The sequence below is a fragment of the Populus euphratica genome, unplaced genomic scaffold (assembly GCF_000495115.2).
Source record: "Populus euphratica unplaced genomic scaffold, PopEup_1.0 scaffold24.1, whole genome shotgun sequence".
Taxonomy (NCBI): Eukaryota; Viridiplantae; Streptophyta; class Magnoliopsida; order Malpighiales; family Salicaceae; genus Populus; species Populus euphratica.
In genome coordinates this window covers 650,072-665,928 of record NW_011499893.1, presented here as the reverse complement: position 1 = coordinate 665,928, position 15,857 = coordinate 650,072, and the positions used below count along the sequence as shown (strand labels likewise).

At 36.9% G+C, this 15,857-nt stretch overlaps 2 protein-coding genes and 1 long non-coding RNA gene across 7 annotated transcripts; all 3 read left to right on the top strand.

Annotated features, from left to right (window-relative positions):
* Window positions 1-211: 211 nt before the first annotated feature.
* On the top strand, window positions 212-2,561 carry LOC105131574 (uncharacterized). Its single transcript, XR_843461.1, has 2 exons — window positions 212-2,222; window positions 2,351-2,561. It is a non-coding gene; the product is annotated as an uncharacterized LOC105131574 (long non-coding RNA).
* A 1,521-nt stretch (window positions 2,562-4,082) lies between these two features.
* On the top strand, window positions 4,083-5,687 carry LOC105131573 (40S ribosomal protein S17-like). 5 transcript variants are annotated; one of them, XM_011034613.1, is made up of 3 exons: window positions 4,101-4,187; window positions 4,992-4,996; window positions 5,028-5,687. In XM_011034613.1, exon 3 carries the CDS (start codon window positions 5,057-5,059, stop codon window positions 5,477-5,479), a length of 423 nt encoding a protein of 140 aa, XP_011032915.1. In that variant the 5' UTR covers window positions 4,101-4,187; window positions 4,992-4,996; window positions 5,028-5,056; the 3' UTR covers window positions 5,480-5,687. The 5 variants fall into 5 exon arrangements, with proteins under 5 accessions (XP_011032911.1, XP_011032912.1, XP_011032914.1 ...); XM_011034609.1 differs by lacking the exon at window positions 4,992-4,996 and having other exon boundaries at window positions 4,083-4,187; window positions 5,032-5,687; XM_011034610.1 differs by lacking the exon at window positions 4,992-4,996 and having other exon boundaries at window positions 4,086-4,187; window positions 5,035-5,687.
* Window positions 5,688-6,176: 489 nt separating this feature from the next.
* Window positions 6,177-13,769, top strand: LOC105131572 (pentatricopeptide repeat-containing protein At5g04810, chloroplastic-like). The gene is made up of 10 exons (XM_011034608.1): window positions 6,177-7,098; window positions 7,471-7,598; window positions 8,039-8,179; window positions 8,542-8,628; window positions 9,149-9,302; window positions 9,588-9,647; window positions 10,663-11,091; window positions 11,734-12,029; window positions 12,206-12,335; window positions 13,036-13,769. Exons 1-10 carry the CDS (start codon window positions 6,229-6,231, stop codon window positions 13,579-13,581), a joined length of 2,841 nt encoding a protein of 946 aa, XP_011032910.1. The 5' UTR covers window positions 6,177-6,228; the 3' UTR covers window positions 13,582-13,769.
* The last annotated feature ends 2,088 nt before the right edge of the window (window positions 13,770-15,857 follow it).

The following is a 15,857-nucleotide window of genomic DNA, read 5'->3' as shown; positions in this document are numbered from 1 at the left end:
TTGTTTAATTTCATGTGAAAAATTTGGAACCGGGCTGATGCAATTGAAAAAACGAAGAACATTGTTCACCCAGCAAAGCCCAGTTTTTAAGGCCTTCTTCTGACCCATTCAAATTCTCTCGCCCTTACCTAAAGAAAACATGTCTGGTCCACAAGAAAGAAGAAATGAAGACACCTCCCTTGCAAGAACATTAAAATATCTAGGGACCATATGCAACAAGAGGAGATACAATTGCAATTTTATTGATTACAACAAAGAGTCCTGTTCCGTAGCTAATGCTACCAAAAACCTGATATAATAACCCAACAAGACCTTTTCTTCGAGGCCATCAAGGTATAAAGTTGCATTCTTTATTACATTTCTGTGCAAAAAATCGAGAACCCGTTAAAGGGACGGCCTGCCTTGAGCAAGTTATTGGATTGGGGTTAGAAACAGAGACCTTAACATCAAATATGTTAATGAGAGTGTACTGGAAGTGTGGTTTAATTCGTACTGCTTGCAAAGTGTTTGATGAAATACCTGAGAGATGTGCGGTTTCATGGAATACGATGATTGGTACTTGTATACAGAACGGATAGGGGGAAAGGGACATTTGATATTTTCTTGGAAATGCGAGGAGAAGGAAGCCCATGTAGCGAATTTACGTGTTGTTTTGTGTAGGCAATTGCATGCCTTTTCCGTCAAGGCTGATAGAGGAACTGCATTCCTTGATGTTTATGCAAAAAGTGGGTACTGCATGTCTGTGGGAACTGCATTTCTTGATGTTTATGCAAAACGTGGGCTGATAGAGGGAGCGAGTTGTATTTTGAAGGCAGTGTCTTTTGGTGTGGGTAATCAAAGCTTTATGAGGAGGGCTTGGTGCTGCTTGCTAGAGGGCAGGAAATGGGGCTTGATACAATCAGTTTATGATATCAACTTTGGCAGCTTCGATTGAAGGCTGGCAGGTGCATGCTATTGTTTGTGGGGTTTTGGTTCAAATAATGTTTTTTCGCTTCCACTCTTCTAGACATGTATGCCAAATGTGGTACCATAAAAGAGGCTTATGCTGTGTTTTGTGGCATAGAAAGAATAGGATGTTGTCTTGTGGAATGTGATGATTTCTGCGTTTGCTAAACATGCCTGCTCTTTGGGAGTGATGAATTTATTTGAGGAAATGCAGCAGATGGTTGTGCACCCCGATGAAGTGCACTTATGCATGGTCGACAAGGGACGAAGCTATTTCAAACTTATGACAGGAGAGCACAACGTGTCACCAAATGTCCTTCACTGTTCATGCATGGTTGATAGTCCATGAAGCTCATGAATTGATGAAGAGAATACCATTTGTTGCTACTGCTTCAATGTGGGGATCGCATCTTGTCTCTTGCAGTATTCAGGGGAATCTTGAATTGGCTGGGATTGCAGCGAAGAACCTCTTCGAGATGGAACCTTGACAACAGGGAAACTATGTTTTGCTAGCAAAAACTTACGCTGCTAGTAATTAGTGAGTCTCCTAAAGAAATCGAGGTCATGAAGGAGAGGCGTCAAAGTTGGATTGAAATTAAGGACAAAGTTTACACTTTTATGGCCAGTAAGAGAACCCATCCTAGAATTACCGATATATATTTAGAGTTGGATTACTTGCTTGGAGAGATGATTAAACCGCGTAATAAAGCTGAAACTGACTGTGGCCTTCATGATCTTTAAGAGAGTTGAAAGCGAGAACCCTTGAACCACCATAAAGAGAAGCTTACATTTGGGCTGATTTACATGCTTCCTAGGGCACGTATGAGGATTATGAAAAGTCTCCGTATTTTTGCGGTGATGGCCATTCTTTTATGAAGCTTGCTTCAAGCGTTACTGGTCAGGAAATAATTGTTAGGGACACAAATAAGTTTCACCATTTCTGAAATGGATGCTGTTCTTGAGGGAGTTTTGGTGAGATGCTAGTTTGCATGCTGGTAGTCTTTTCTGAAACCGACTGTGGCACGTATGTGTTGTACAATCATCTGTAGTATTTGAATGCAAAATGTCAGGAGTTAAAGTTTGAGTGATCGACACTTCATTCATCTGAATATCATGGTTACTTTTGCTCAAGCATACGGTAAACGGACTTATCTCCAAACTTGACCGAAGGATATATTAAGCAGAGATGGAATCTTACCTTCTGAAATATAATTTTAGCAGGCAGATTGACTTACTTCTGTAATAACATGGGAGATCTCCCAAGTTACAAGCTCATGGTAATCTAATGGTCTTCACATTTTAGTCTTGCTTGTGTATTTATTTATTTATCTCCCCTCGTTTGTTTTGTGTGGGAAGGAAGTCTCCCTAGTTTCTCTCATTTTCTAACTTCAGGGTGCTTGGCTAGGCTTTGAAGCTGTCTATCCAGTAACATTCTGAAGCTACGACAACTACATGGCCACCGTAATTTGCTCGGAGCCAGGGATGGATGTGGTATAATCATATCATACTCTTAAAGATGAATATATATCGCTGCCAGTCAGAAAGAAAGAGGGAGATTCTCTAAAACCATATTTTTGGGCATTTGGAATATGTTTATTAGTTCGATGCTTTCATTTGTCTCTGTTTTCAATCATATTTTTGGGCATTTGGAATCGGAACGCTTTTAAATTCTTGGGAATTCTCAACTAAAGATTTCCATCCATTTTAAGGTTTTCTGTCTATGTTTTCTTTCAAATTACACATTAAAAAAAGTCATCATCTTGCAGTAAACTTACGTCTGATGTTAAATTATTCCAATATAAATCCTCAATGAAAAATCAAAATAGCTTGGGTGTAAAATTAATAGAAGATATAATTTAGCTATAATTCAAAATTGAGACTAGCATAATAACCTGGGTATATATTTTAAGTTTTATCTGAATAAAATCCAATCATTTAATGTAAAAAAAGAGAGAGGAGAAATACAATATTAATTTGTTTTAAGGGAACAAGTTCACTGGATTGCTAATAATTCGTGCCTCTAAAATCTGATTTATATCTCAGTATTTGACAAAAGAAGAACCACACACATGCCTTGCGATAATATAAATCTGAAGAGAAAAATAAAAGAAAAGAGAGAGAGCTAGTAATTGGTCATTTTAGCTTCATATCCTAGTTGAATCATTTTTCCCCCGGTGCAGCGTATATTCCTGATTAAGGGTAAAAAAAAATATATTAACTCAATTCTTCAGGTTTTATATTTGTTACGTAGAGAATCATTAAAAAATTATATAATTATTAATTTTAAAGTTTATAAAATAAATTAATATAAATATAAACTGATCTAGATATTTATATTAACTAAAAAAATAAAAAATATATTACCTTGAATTCTTACTAAAAACTTATTAGTATATCCTCTTATATTTTATACCGATTAAAGTGAGATGATTTGATTAAATATTTTTTTAATAAATTTTATGGAACATATAACTTTATAATTATTGATATTAAAATGTTAATATAGTTTTTTAATATCAGAAATACATGAGATGTTACATAAGCATCTTGATTGAAAGAAGAAGTGAATTGAAATCGGGGGTTCCCCTTCATGGGATTTATGCAAATGAAAAATGATAAAAAGTTAAATGTGCAGAAACAAAATCATTCAATAAAATGTAGAATTATTTTGTAAATATATAAACGTATAGGCAGCTGACCATTAGAACTGGAAAATTATAACTCAGAGCCTAATTTTGATAAGGTTTTATGTTCAACATAAAAAAGATTATAACTCATCGATTAATTGACAAACCTACCTGGATTAATATTAAAAAATAAAATAAAAATAAAAATATTAACCTGGGTTGTTTTGTGTGTGAGTTGACTTGATTACTGTTTATTTTTCTCAAGTCAGTCCCCAAAGTTATGGATAATATTATTTAGTACAAAAACCTGAAAGAAAAGAAATTGATGAATTAATTTTTCAACCTCCAGTAACAATTTTTTCTTCTCGTAAAAAACCACATATTTTTACTGACCTGTTAAAATAAAAAAGAAACCGGATGAAGTAAAATCGCAAAAAAGAAGAAGTAATGGGCCTGTTATCTTAACATTTATCAGTCCGGCCCATGAAGCTAAAAGATGAATATAAAAGAGTGACGGGAGAAAAACCCTATCCTTATATATGCACGCTCCCTATTCCTCACCCCCCCTCCATCAAGCAGCCGCTCCTCGTTCTCACCTGTGCTCTCCTCTTGAAGGTAACGCTCACCCTCTACGCTCTTGCTTCATGTCTCCATCTTGTGAGACAGAAAACTTGTGTACGATTTAGTTCAGTGAACAATTATTGTTTTTGTTGCTTTCGTGTGTGTTTGATCTGTCTGGTTGCTAAGATGACGTGGGAAAGGGGGAGGGGGTTATTTGGCTTTGTTTTTCTGTTTTGAATATTTAGTTTCTTAGCAATGGGAATGCAAAACTACTGTGATATTGCTCTTGTTTACGGATTTTGTATTGTGACTGATTTGTTTGTTTCCTGAGAAGGTAAGAGATTGGAATCGGCTTTATTGATTGGCTTACTGTTTTGAATGATTAAAAAAGTGATTTTAGACTTGTTTGAAAATGTGTATAGTTTTGCTGCTGGAAACTTTTGAAGTTTTGTGTTGTCTGTAATTTTGATGTTTAGTGTACGCTGGTTGTCGATTTTATTTCTCTTTTTCTTTTTTTGTTCTTGTTAGAGGAGCTCTGTCGAACTAATATGACGTCATTAGGGGTTTACAGCTCATTTGAAACTGAAAACAGGATTGTTTTTATTCTGTTCTTATATATCTGCCATGACTTGAATTGGTTATCTATCGTATATGAGGAACTTTTGTAGGAGTTTATCTCCTCGGCGAAATATTTGGCTTTAAGATAATAGAATTGACTCTCCAAGCTTTCTTCTTGTAGGTCTTTTGCATTTTGGTTCTCATGTTATCATGTATGAACATAGAGTTGTTTTGTCTAGGGTCATTACCAACACCATTTCTCATGTTTTGCTTGCGTGGTTCCTGAAAGGAAATGATGATCAGCATTACAGTATCAGTTAATCATACGTTTTCTTTGCAGCAGCAGCAGCAGCTTATCTGTGAAGATGGGTCGTGTTCGTACTAAGACAGTGAAGAAGTCCTCACGCCAGGTTATTGAGAGGTACTACTCTAAAATGACATTGGATTTCCACACCAACAAGAAGATTTTGGAAGAGGTTGCTATCATCCCCTCAAAGAGGCTCCGCAACAAGATTGCTGGGTTCTCTACCCATCTAATGAAGCGTATTCAGAAGGGACCAGTCCGTGGCATCTCACTGAAACTTCAAGAGGAAGAGCGCGAGCGTCGTATGGACTTTGTGCCTGAAGAGTCTGCCATTAAGATCCAAGAGATTAAAGTTGACAAAGAGACCATTGACATGCTTGCTGCCCTTGGTATGTCAGACTTTCCTGGGATTGTTGAAGTTGAACCTCAGCCTATGGTGCTTACCCAGGGCTTTGGCAGAGGAGGTGGTGCTAGGAGGTACTAGAGTTAAATAGCCTCATCGCGATGTTCAAGTGCGAGCGCCAGAACTTTAAATTTTGTGTCTGAATGTCTTTTATTTAGTGCTCACTTTCAGAGTTTTTACTTATATTAATGGTATTTGTGCTTGATGTTTTAAACTGGAGAATTAGTTGATTTTGCTGTTAAAAGACTGATACTTTAGTTGATTCAATCCTGTCATCTAATACCTTTTTTGTCATGTGTTCAATTACATGAACAACTTGAATTATAAATCATGTGTGATGTCACAAGTCTGAAAAAAATTGTATTGTTTTTTCTCCCATGGATTTGGCGAAGGACTGTGGCAAGCGCAGGCTGTATGACCCTAGAACTCGTTTGCTATTTTTCACTACCAGCTTGTGTTGCTGCTACAGGTGGAATGATTGTTATGATGTCTAGAATAGTTTTTAAAATATAAAATGGAAACTAATTTAAAAAATAACTACACTATAATCATATCTTCTTATGATGTTTCATAAGGTAGCATCCTGCCTGACCGTAATGTCCTCAAGTAACTCTTCTTGTTAGATTTATCTCAACGTATTCAGTTCATCGTGAATGAGAATTGGCCCAAGGTTTCTGCCTTAGGTGAAAGGTTCCAAGGCAAATCCAACACATCTATTTCTAGCCCATGTACGGGCCTGGTTCTAGCCCATACAAAGAGAATAAGTATCCAAGGTTTCAAAAACTACCTTTTGTCCCCACCATTTTCTGAGCCTTGGCTCTCCACAGATAATGGATATTTTGCCTCTCTCCACCATCCCGCACCTTCCTCATTGCCCCCCTCCTTTCTCCTCCTCCACCACCGCCACCACAACCACCGCTTCCATTTCTTTCTCCCTTAAAACACCACCTCCACCGCCACCAGAACCCACCAATTCTTCCTCTATCCGCCGTCCCAAATCACTCAATCCCGCCCCCGCCCCCACAACTCCTAAAATTCCCCCAAACCCACTCAAAACCCTCCTTAACCCCTCCAAACCCCAAATAACAAGCTCCAGTACCCCTAGCACCACCAACCCTCTTTCTCTCTCCACCAAACTCCGCCTCAGCAGCAAACTCTCTCCCCCACCGCTGCCGCCGCCGCCACTTGAAACCACTCAAACCCCAGAAGCTGAAACCCAAGAAAAGACTCGAAAAGTAGAAAACGAAGCCCCCAAAACTGATTTCTGCCAAAAAGGGAAGATCTTTATTGGAAATTTACCAAACTGGATAAAAAAACGCGAACTTTCTGAATTCTTTCGCCAATTCGGTCCTATAAAGAATGTAATTTTGATAAATGGTCATAATGAGACTGAAAGGAATGCTGGTTTCGGGTTTATTATCTATGATGGTCCAACTGCGGAGAAGTCTGCAATGAAAGCTGAGGAATTTGATGGAATGGAGTTTCATGGGAGGGTTTTGACTGTGAAATTGGATGATGGGAGAAGATTGAAGGCGAAAGCTGAGGAAAGGAAGAATTGGGTTGATGGAGAGGATGAGGGTGACTATAGGTCTAAATGGCACGAAGAAAGAGAAGGGTCTACAAAGGCTTTTCGGAGGGTTTTAGACACGCAACCGGAGAATTGGCAGGCAGTTGTTAGTGCTTTCGAAAGGATTAAGAAGGTAAAAGGTTTCAGACACTCTTATTGTTAGGCTTGTAGTTTTAAGTTGACTAAGTAGAAAAAATGTGGACGACTTGTAAGATTCAGGTCGTCAACAGTAGGAAATAATGAATTCCATATTAATCTGTGTCTGGCCATAGATATATATAGCCACGACTTGTGCAGATTATGCTAACCGTGGTCTAAGTGGATAATCGTTAACTTTTAAGGGGATGATTTGTGCGTAATGGCTTGATTCGTTATGCATATTGCTTCTAAGTGATGGGAAAATGTTGCATGGTCATATCATGGGTGACCTTTTATATTTAAGAAGTTATGATAGCTCTTACTTAGTCATTAGCAATTTCCTCTTTTTTCCCATCGTTTTTATTAGCCTGCTAGAAGGGAGTTTGGATTAATGGTGGGTTACTATGCGAGGCGAGGGGATATGCATCGTGCAAGACAAACTTTTGAGAGCATGCGTGCAAGGGGAATATATCCGAGTTCACATGTCTATACAAGGTAAAATCTTTGATAACACATCACTAGTCTTGCTTATTTGTGATTTAAGTTGAATAACTTCTTTATAAGCTTCTTCATCTGTTGAAATACTGGTCATCCATCCAAATTGTCTTCAGTACATACATATTACGCAAGCAATGTGTCTGGTGGCAAATTCTGTTTAGGATGCAGTCGTTCTGAAAAATATTTAACTCCAAGTATAGCCTATCCAAACGAGATTGTAGGGCTTTCAGCGTTGAATTTCATACCTTAGTTATGTGTTTTTTCTTCATTCATGTGTTATTCATTTTTTGGGTAATTTGGCAATGTCTGTTGAAGGTTGCTTCCCAAATGTAATTTTTGTTCAATTAACAGGAACTTGGTCCTTCATAGTTTTAGAGGTTAATTGTTATGTAATTTAATTTTCTTCTATTTTCATTAAAGTTATTTATTTCATGCAGCCTTATTCACGCTTATGCAGTTGGTAGAGACATGGAAGAAGCACTGTCTTGTGTTAGGAAAATGAAGGAAGAGGGTGTTGAAATGAGTCTGGTGACATATAGTATAGTTGTTGGAGGATTTGCCAAAATTGGCAATGCTGAGTAAGTACATATTACCTTTAGTACCTTTTCTTGAAGAACATATCTGTTTCATTAACTTTGCTTTTGGAGATTATCCTTTTGAAGCCTCTTTTTATTCTCACCTTGTTCTCAAGCCTTTGGTTTTATGTGTTTATATTTCTTAGTTGTGCAGTGGCTTATTCTTTAAACTAAAGTAACTGCAGGTTTTTATGACTTGATCAACATACAAAAGCTTTGATGATTTATGCTTCAAACTTCAGCAATTGCAACTTGTTCAGTTGTGTTCAAGTCTTGATTTTCTATATAGCAAAACATTGCAACTTTGGTTTTTGTTTCAGGAGTTCCTCCCCATGCTAATAATAACTTAAACGTTGATTTTGAAGAGCTGCAGAGCACTGGTTCAAGGAGGCCAAAGAGAGGCATACAAATTTGAATGCAATCATTTATGGGAGCATTATATATGCTTATTGGTCAGTATTATGTTTGAAATTCAAGTCTATATTGATTTCTTTTCATTACACACACACGCGCACGCACACACACACTGATCACTTAAATATGCTGAACACTATATCATGTTGATGCTGAATAGTTCCTTGGCAATAAATGTGAGGTCAAATATGTATGATTTAGTGTACAGGTTTGTATGTATGTACTCATATAATAGTGATCATTTTAGGGGCTATTGTTTGGTGCATCATCAATTCTCCTACTGCCAAGTGCAATTATTGGGCCCCAAGTCTTTGGGGTGCCAACTTTATTAAATTGTTGAAGGCTAGGACCATATCTGAGGATCCTGTGTAGGTCTCTGGTACGTGTTAAATGGATCCTTGGATGCTTATTGAATTAGGTTGCATGATAAAATTTGTATCTGTTGATTCTGTTCATGTTCTCTACACATTATACTCTATAGTCTCTGTTAAAATCTTTTCCAAGTTTATGAGGTGCTTTCATAAACTCACAATATCTTCACTCATCCATCAATTACAGTCAGTCATGCAATATGGATCGAGCTGAATCTTTGGTGAGGGAGATGGAAGAAGAAGGTATAGATGCTCCTATTGACATATATCATACCATGATGGATGGTTACACTATGATTGGAAATGAAGAAAAATGTCTGATTGTATTCAAAAGGCTTAAGGTAACAAAACGATAATGTCGTAGAGCTTATTACATGCAAGGTGCTTATGTGTGTGCTTTAGTTTTGTAAGTTTTGTTTGCATTGGAGGTGTGTTCTGTGTCCTCTTGCTCTCGAATGCCAAAATCATTTGAGGTTAGATAGAGCAACATGCATTTTTTCATAACATGTAATTGCAAAGCTTCACCTTTGCCTTTTATACTCTTTCATGAAGAATTTACATGAATTATATGATAATTCGTATCTTATATCGTCCCTTCATGCTAAATCACTATATGCATGTTGTAGGAATGTGGATTTGCTCCTTCAGTTATTAGCTATGGATGTCTCATCAATATGTACACCAAGGTAAGCCTTTTGTCATTTTACCTTTCATTCTAAAATTCTTGTATCTTATTCTATTTTAAAGCTCCCTTACTCACTAGCCTAGTGAAGCAACTTGACACCAGGAATGCTTGTGATTTAAGGAACGAACAGCCCTAGCTCAAGATGTTACTATATAAACATTTTGGACAAAACTGTGTGGAGCTAAGCATGTCATTACTTAAATCAAATTGATTCATAATTCGCTGCACAAGGATAATGTAAAACATAAATTGGAAGAATGAACTCAGATCCTGGAGTCCATGAAAAGTATAAAACTGTGATAAGTTAAAAAGAGATCTTTTAGATGCCTCCAATCATTTGTTTTGACCTTCTCTTGGAGTTGTGCCTTGAAAGAGTGGGATAATTAGACAGTGTCCTTTACTGAGGGATCATGTTGGAGGATGGCAGGCGGAATTGTTTGTTGTGAGGGCTTAAGGCTTTAGTGCTAAGAAAACTGGGATCCAGTCCTTTTGAATGTCTAAATTACTTCGGAGAATTGGGCATCAGGTTGTCTTCCAGAAACATAATATTTCTTTGTTTGAGTATCCTAGAAGAATGACCATTAAGGAGGATGCAGTGGAATTTGTTTGTTGTTAAGGCTTGTGACTTCAGTGCTAAGAATGCTGGGATCCAGTTCATTTTAACTGGAATCTTCTGAAAGTTTGGCACCAAAATGTCATTCCTGCGCCAATTTGAGTTTCAGAAAGCTTGAGAGAAGGTCGAGAATTTTACACGAGGGAGCGGAATCTTCCTGCTTCATGAGGATTTTGATCATTCATGTTATGTTGTGCTCTTCTGTTCAAATTTTTTTAATCTTTATGCTTTATGGAAGTACGCATTGTGCCCCTCTTCATTTTTATTCAATGAATATTTCTGTTTGAGTTCTGTATTTTGTTGGATGTATAGTTGTTCCTTACTCATGTTTTGTATTCAAGTTGGTATCTCTAGTCTTCTTTTTAATTGATGATCAAACATTACATTCAAACCTCCTTTTCAGATGGGTAAAGTTTCTAAAGCCCTGGAGGTTAGCAAAATGATGGAATCAGCTGGCATAAAGCATAACATGAAGACGTATTCCATGTTGATCAATGGGTTCTTGAAATTAAAGGATTGGACCAATGCATTTACAGTTTTTGAAGATGTTATCAAAGCTGGTTTGAAACCTGATGTGGTTCTCTATAATAACATTATCAAAGCATTCTGTGGAATGGGAAATATGGATCGTGCCATCCATATGGTGAAGGAAATGCAGAAGGAAAGACATCGGCCTACTTCACGTACATTTATGCCCATTATACATGGATTTGCAAGAGCTGGGGAAATGAGGAGGGCCCTAGAAATTTTTGATATGATGAGGCGGAGTGGGTGTATTCCAACTGTGCACACCTTCAATGCTTTGGTTCTCGGCCTTGTTGAGAAGCGTCAGGTAAACTACGCATATGATATAACTTAGTTTTGGAACCTGGACATACCAGATTCAAATTTTGATAAATAGACTAGTTTGTGAAAAAAAGCTTTTAGTAGATGTCATGATGTGTACTGTATAAGTATTTTAGCATGGCCTTTTTTTCAATGTTGCTGATTTGTTAGGAAAGCAGTCATTGTCTGTAATATTGATGGAAGTTTCTCAAAGACTTCCTAAATATGTGTAACTTTTCCTTCACCTTAAGGTACGTATAAAATTTCAAAGGTCTGCTTGCATGAACAACACTGTAAATAATAATTTACTATATCTATCTGTGCAAGTGACTCTTACACCCCCATGTACTTGGTTGAAAAATTTAACCTCTTTTCCAGTTTAGTGAACCATTGTTCCCTTCATATCCCTCAGTTATGTGATCGACTTAAGTCACTTCTTGAGATGCTTAGTGAAGTTCCATTTTGGTACATGTGTATCGGCAGTTATGAAAATTGAATTGTGTTTATCCTTTTATGAATGCTGTCTTCTGATATTAATGATTCACTTTGCCTTTTCACTAATTCGTTTCTATCTGCACTGGAAGCTTATATTCAGTAATGCATTATCTTCTTGTTTGATACAAACATGTTCATCTTGAGTATCTTGCAGATGGAGAAGGCTGTTGAAATATTGGATGAGATGGCATTGGCAGGTGTAAGTCCAGATGAACATACATACACGACAATCATGAATGGCTATGCAGCATTAGGTGATACTGGAAAGGCCTTTGAGTATTTTACCAAATTAAGAAATGAAGGACTAGAACTTGATGTGTTTACATATGAGGCATTGCTCAAGGCATGTTGCAAGTCAGGCAGGATGCAAAGTGCTTTAGCAGTTACAAGAGAGATGAGTGCTCAAAATATTCCAAGAAACACCTTTGTCTATAACATATTAATCGATGGGTATGGATTACTGTCTATAACTCATGAATTTGTGTTTTAAGAGAACTTCCAGTCTCTTAAATATCATTGCAATTAATGTGTTCTCAAAATATCCTCTGATCTCCTCTGTTTCCTTGGTTAGATATGTTATCAGCATTTATTTCCAATATCTTGATTCAATTGTTTTTCTGATTTAGATGGGCTCGAAGAGGTGATGTTTGGGAGGCTGCTGACCTTATGCAGCAAATGAAGCAAGAAGGGGTTCAACCTGATATTCATACATATACATCCTTTATAAATGCTTGTTGCAAGGCTGGAGATATGCTGGTATGCTTTGCTGATCAGTAACTAGTCCTTTTTTTTTCTTTCAATGCTGTTAGTAAGGGGCACACTCAATGCATTCTGAACTTGAATGGTGATAACAAGCATTGCATTGTAAATTGCTGTAGCCCTTGTATGGACAATCTGATCAACACAAGTTCATAGGATTTCGGGAGCGTTTCCAAAAAATTCATTTTTTTGCTAATTTTTTTTTTTTTTTTTATGTTTTGAATTGTTTCGATGCACTGATCTCAAAAATAATTTTTTTAAAATAAAAAATTATTTTGTTGCATTTTAGCATGAAAAACAACCGCAACCACACTCCCAAACAATCTCGATCTAGTTTATGATTTTTTCTTCCAAGTTAAAGCATTGCTTAGACTTGAACAGAAGAAAATTTCAGTAAGGTGTTAATTCAGCAATTTGGTCCTTCATGTTTTACTTAGGTTTGTAATATAGGATGAATTTTAGCTTTCTAGTCTTGGATGGCGATATGTGTTTAAGACACTGGCGCTGGAAGTTTTTGCTTCAGTTTCTCATTTTCCAACCGGGCATAATAATATCAGGTGCAACTTCTGCTTTTAAACAAAACCAGGAAACAAAATGCTTAAATCAATTCATTTGTCTAAAATTTTAAATGCAAGCTTTATTTATTTATTTTTTTAATTGCTGTTCCTAATTTGATTGAGCAAACCATATTTTTCAGAGAGCAACAAAAACAATACAAGAAATGGAGGCTTTAGGAGTGAAGCCAAATGTGAAAACGTACACTACATTGATTCATGGGTGGGCATGTGCTTCTCTTCCAGAAAAAGCATTGCGCTGCTTTGAAGAGATGAAGTTGGCTGGATTAAAGCCTGATAAAGCTGTGTACCATTGCTTAATGACATCATTGTTGTCAAGGGCTACTGTTGCTGAAGCATACATTTACTCTGGGGTTCTGTCCATTTGCAGAGAAATGATAGAATCTGAGTTGACTGTAGATATGGGGACTGCAGTTTACTGGTCCAAATGTTTACGCAAGATCGAAGGAACAGGAGGAGAGCTCACAGAAGCTTTACAGAAGACCTTCCCTCCTGATTGGAATGCGCATCACTCTCCCGAGGCAAACTATGAATCAGATATTGATGATGAACCCAGTAATGGTGGTGATAATAACATGTTTTTGGCTGGTGTGAATGATGGAGATAGCGACGATGACGTTGATGATCATGATGAGAACAAGGATTTCAAACAGAGATTATGGGTTTAAACCAGTTTCAGAGTCAAAAGCTGTATGACACTCAAATGAGTGAACCAAGCTATTGAAAATGTACCATTCACATATGGTCATGATACATCTCAAAATATTTTCTACGTTCTCTCAAGTCAGAGGACTAAAATTATGCTTCATGCATTTATGGCGTTGAGAATTCTCAACTAGGCACAAGGTTTATCTAACTTCAAACTGACTTCATTTTGACTCCTTTCAGTGAGACTAAACCAAAGTTAAATAATGAAAGACATCAATTTTACTTTTTACGAAAAATTAGAGCAATGAAGACATACGAGTGTATAACTCTTGAAGTGATTGCTATCCGCTGAGTGAGGGACGCTTTCCAATAATAGCACAAGAAGAAAAGAATACAAATCTTGATTTTTGCCCTAGACTCTCACTGTCAGGATTGCACCCACACGATGAACCATCAAATCAAGTTGAAATTTCTTCATCATTATCAAGCTAACGTTCCTGCATGTCGATGGATATGAACTCAATTGACAGTCGTGACATGATTGAGGTACCTTCATTGGTTTTGACATTGCCTCATCTCATCTATGGTGTCCGAAGGACATCCCAAATGTCCAAAATGCAGAGAACCATTTTTTGTTGTCAGTTTGACTTTGAATTTTGTTTTCACAAGACAAGTTGTGCATAGCACTATTTCGCTATTCTTCCCTCAACATTTCTCTTTTAAAATTTTCCAATCTCATGTCAAATGCAATCTGAATGATTTCAAGGGCACTTGTTTCATATAAAACCATAAAACGGGATTAGACGATACGAGGGAATCCTCAAATTAGCCCCCCCTCTCTTCGTTCTTTTGATATAGTTGACAGATAAAGATTTTCTCAATTACATCCCTTATTTGTTTAGAACTCTATACTTGGGTCACTCATCTAAAATCGTCTCCAATTTCAAATAAAAGAAGATCAAAATTTCTTCAAGAATACATCATTTTATTGCATAACTATACCCTTTAGACAAAACTTACATTAATGGATATCGATGATAGAACACGGTTGAATAATGTATAAAACCCTGGATGCTAAATTGAAAAAAGTTTTAGTTTTAAGACTCCAACTGAAAATCTTGGTACAGTTCAGCGTCTCAGAAATTTAGACACAACTTAAGAATCAAAATCATACTTCGCAGGGAACAGAACAGTACAATGTAAGATGATAACTGTGATAATGAGTTCAGTCCACATTGAATGCCGTTTTGAAACATGCATGGTCACCTCAGGTTCTGTAGCTATAGACAGGGTGGACATGGATTTGATGTTTCTGTACCTCCCTTCTTAACATCTGTTGATGACCTAATTCTTGGTACAATGATTTTGCTGGGCTGTACACATTGCCTTATTGATGCTATGGTGTCTTTAGTAGATCCCAACCGCCCAGAATTCAAGATAGCCATTTTGGTTGATATGTTCCTTCAAAGGCCAGCTAAGAAATCAACCAAGTGTTAATTTACTACAAGAAGGCTACATATTTGTCTATGCTTCCGAGCTGGTTTTTGTAGTGGGATACATAGGAAGCAAATTCCATCTAAATCTTCATGAAAATAAGTTGCTCTACACATTTCAATATGTTTGTAAAACATATTTGTAAAATCTAGATGGCCTATGGGTTGACCCAGACTTTGCCGGCCCGAGATGTAGACCAATAGAGGTTGAAAAAAATAGAAAAAGAAAAGAATTTGGTCGACTTGGTAGAAAAGCCGAGTTGACCTAAACCAGCTAACTTTTTTTTTTTTTTGACTCATTGTTGCCTCCCGGGGAGATTTCCGGCTTGCTTACATATTTAAATTAAATCCCACATAGTTTTCAAGTGCTAAACTAGTGGATGAATGAAGAAGGGGAAGGAGATTAAGAACATTCTTGTCAACATATGCTCCCACTCATGTTCTTGGCACACAAACAGAAGACAACTGAATCTGGCCAAGAGAACAACGTATAATGATTACTGTATTAATTACTGGGTTCGCTATATATATATATATATGTATATATATATGCATCCCTTGAAGGTTTTGTTGCATTATAATTCCAGTTAATTATCTAATTAATCATTCTGCATCTCACATTAATTAATGAAGTTTCAAAGGAGTTCCATGCATGCATGGACATGCGTCGTTATTAATCCTTGCCATATCTTATCTTGTCCCCTCTAAGACAACTCAAACTCCATGGCTGATTCTTGCACTTCCACCAGAATGTCCTGTTGACTCTTCCATGTTCTTTCCATAACGGCAGCTTCACTGGTTCG

Excerpts from the sequence above, each read along its gene's own strand:
- LOC105131572 (XM_011034608.1), top strand. The coding sequence starts at position 6,229 with ATGGATATTTTGCCTCTCTCCACCATCCCGCACCTTCCTCATTGCCCC. Across the intron at positions 7,099-7,470 it reads CTTTCGAAAGGATTAAGAAG|CCTGCTAGAAGGGAGTTTGG; the intron begins GTAAAAGGTTTC and ends CGTTTTTATTAG. Across the intron at positions 9,648-10,662 it reads TCATCAATATGTACACCAAG|ATGGGTAAAGTTTCTAAAGC; the intron begins GTAAGCCTTTTG and ends CCTCCTTTTCAG.
- LOC105131573 (XM_011034609.1), top strand. The coding sequence starts at position 5,057 with ATGGGTCGTGTTCGTACTAAGACAGTGAAGAAGTCCTCACGCCAGGTT.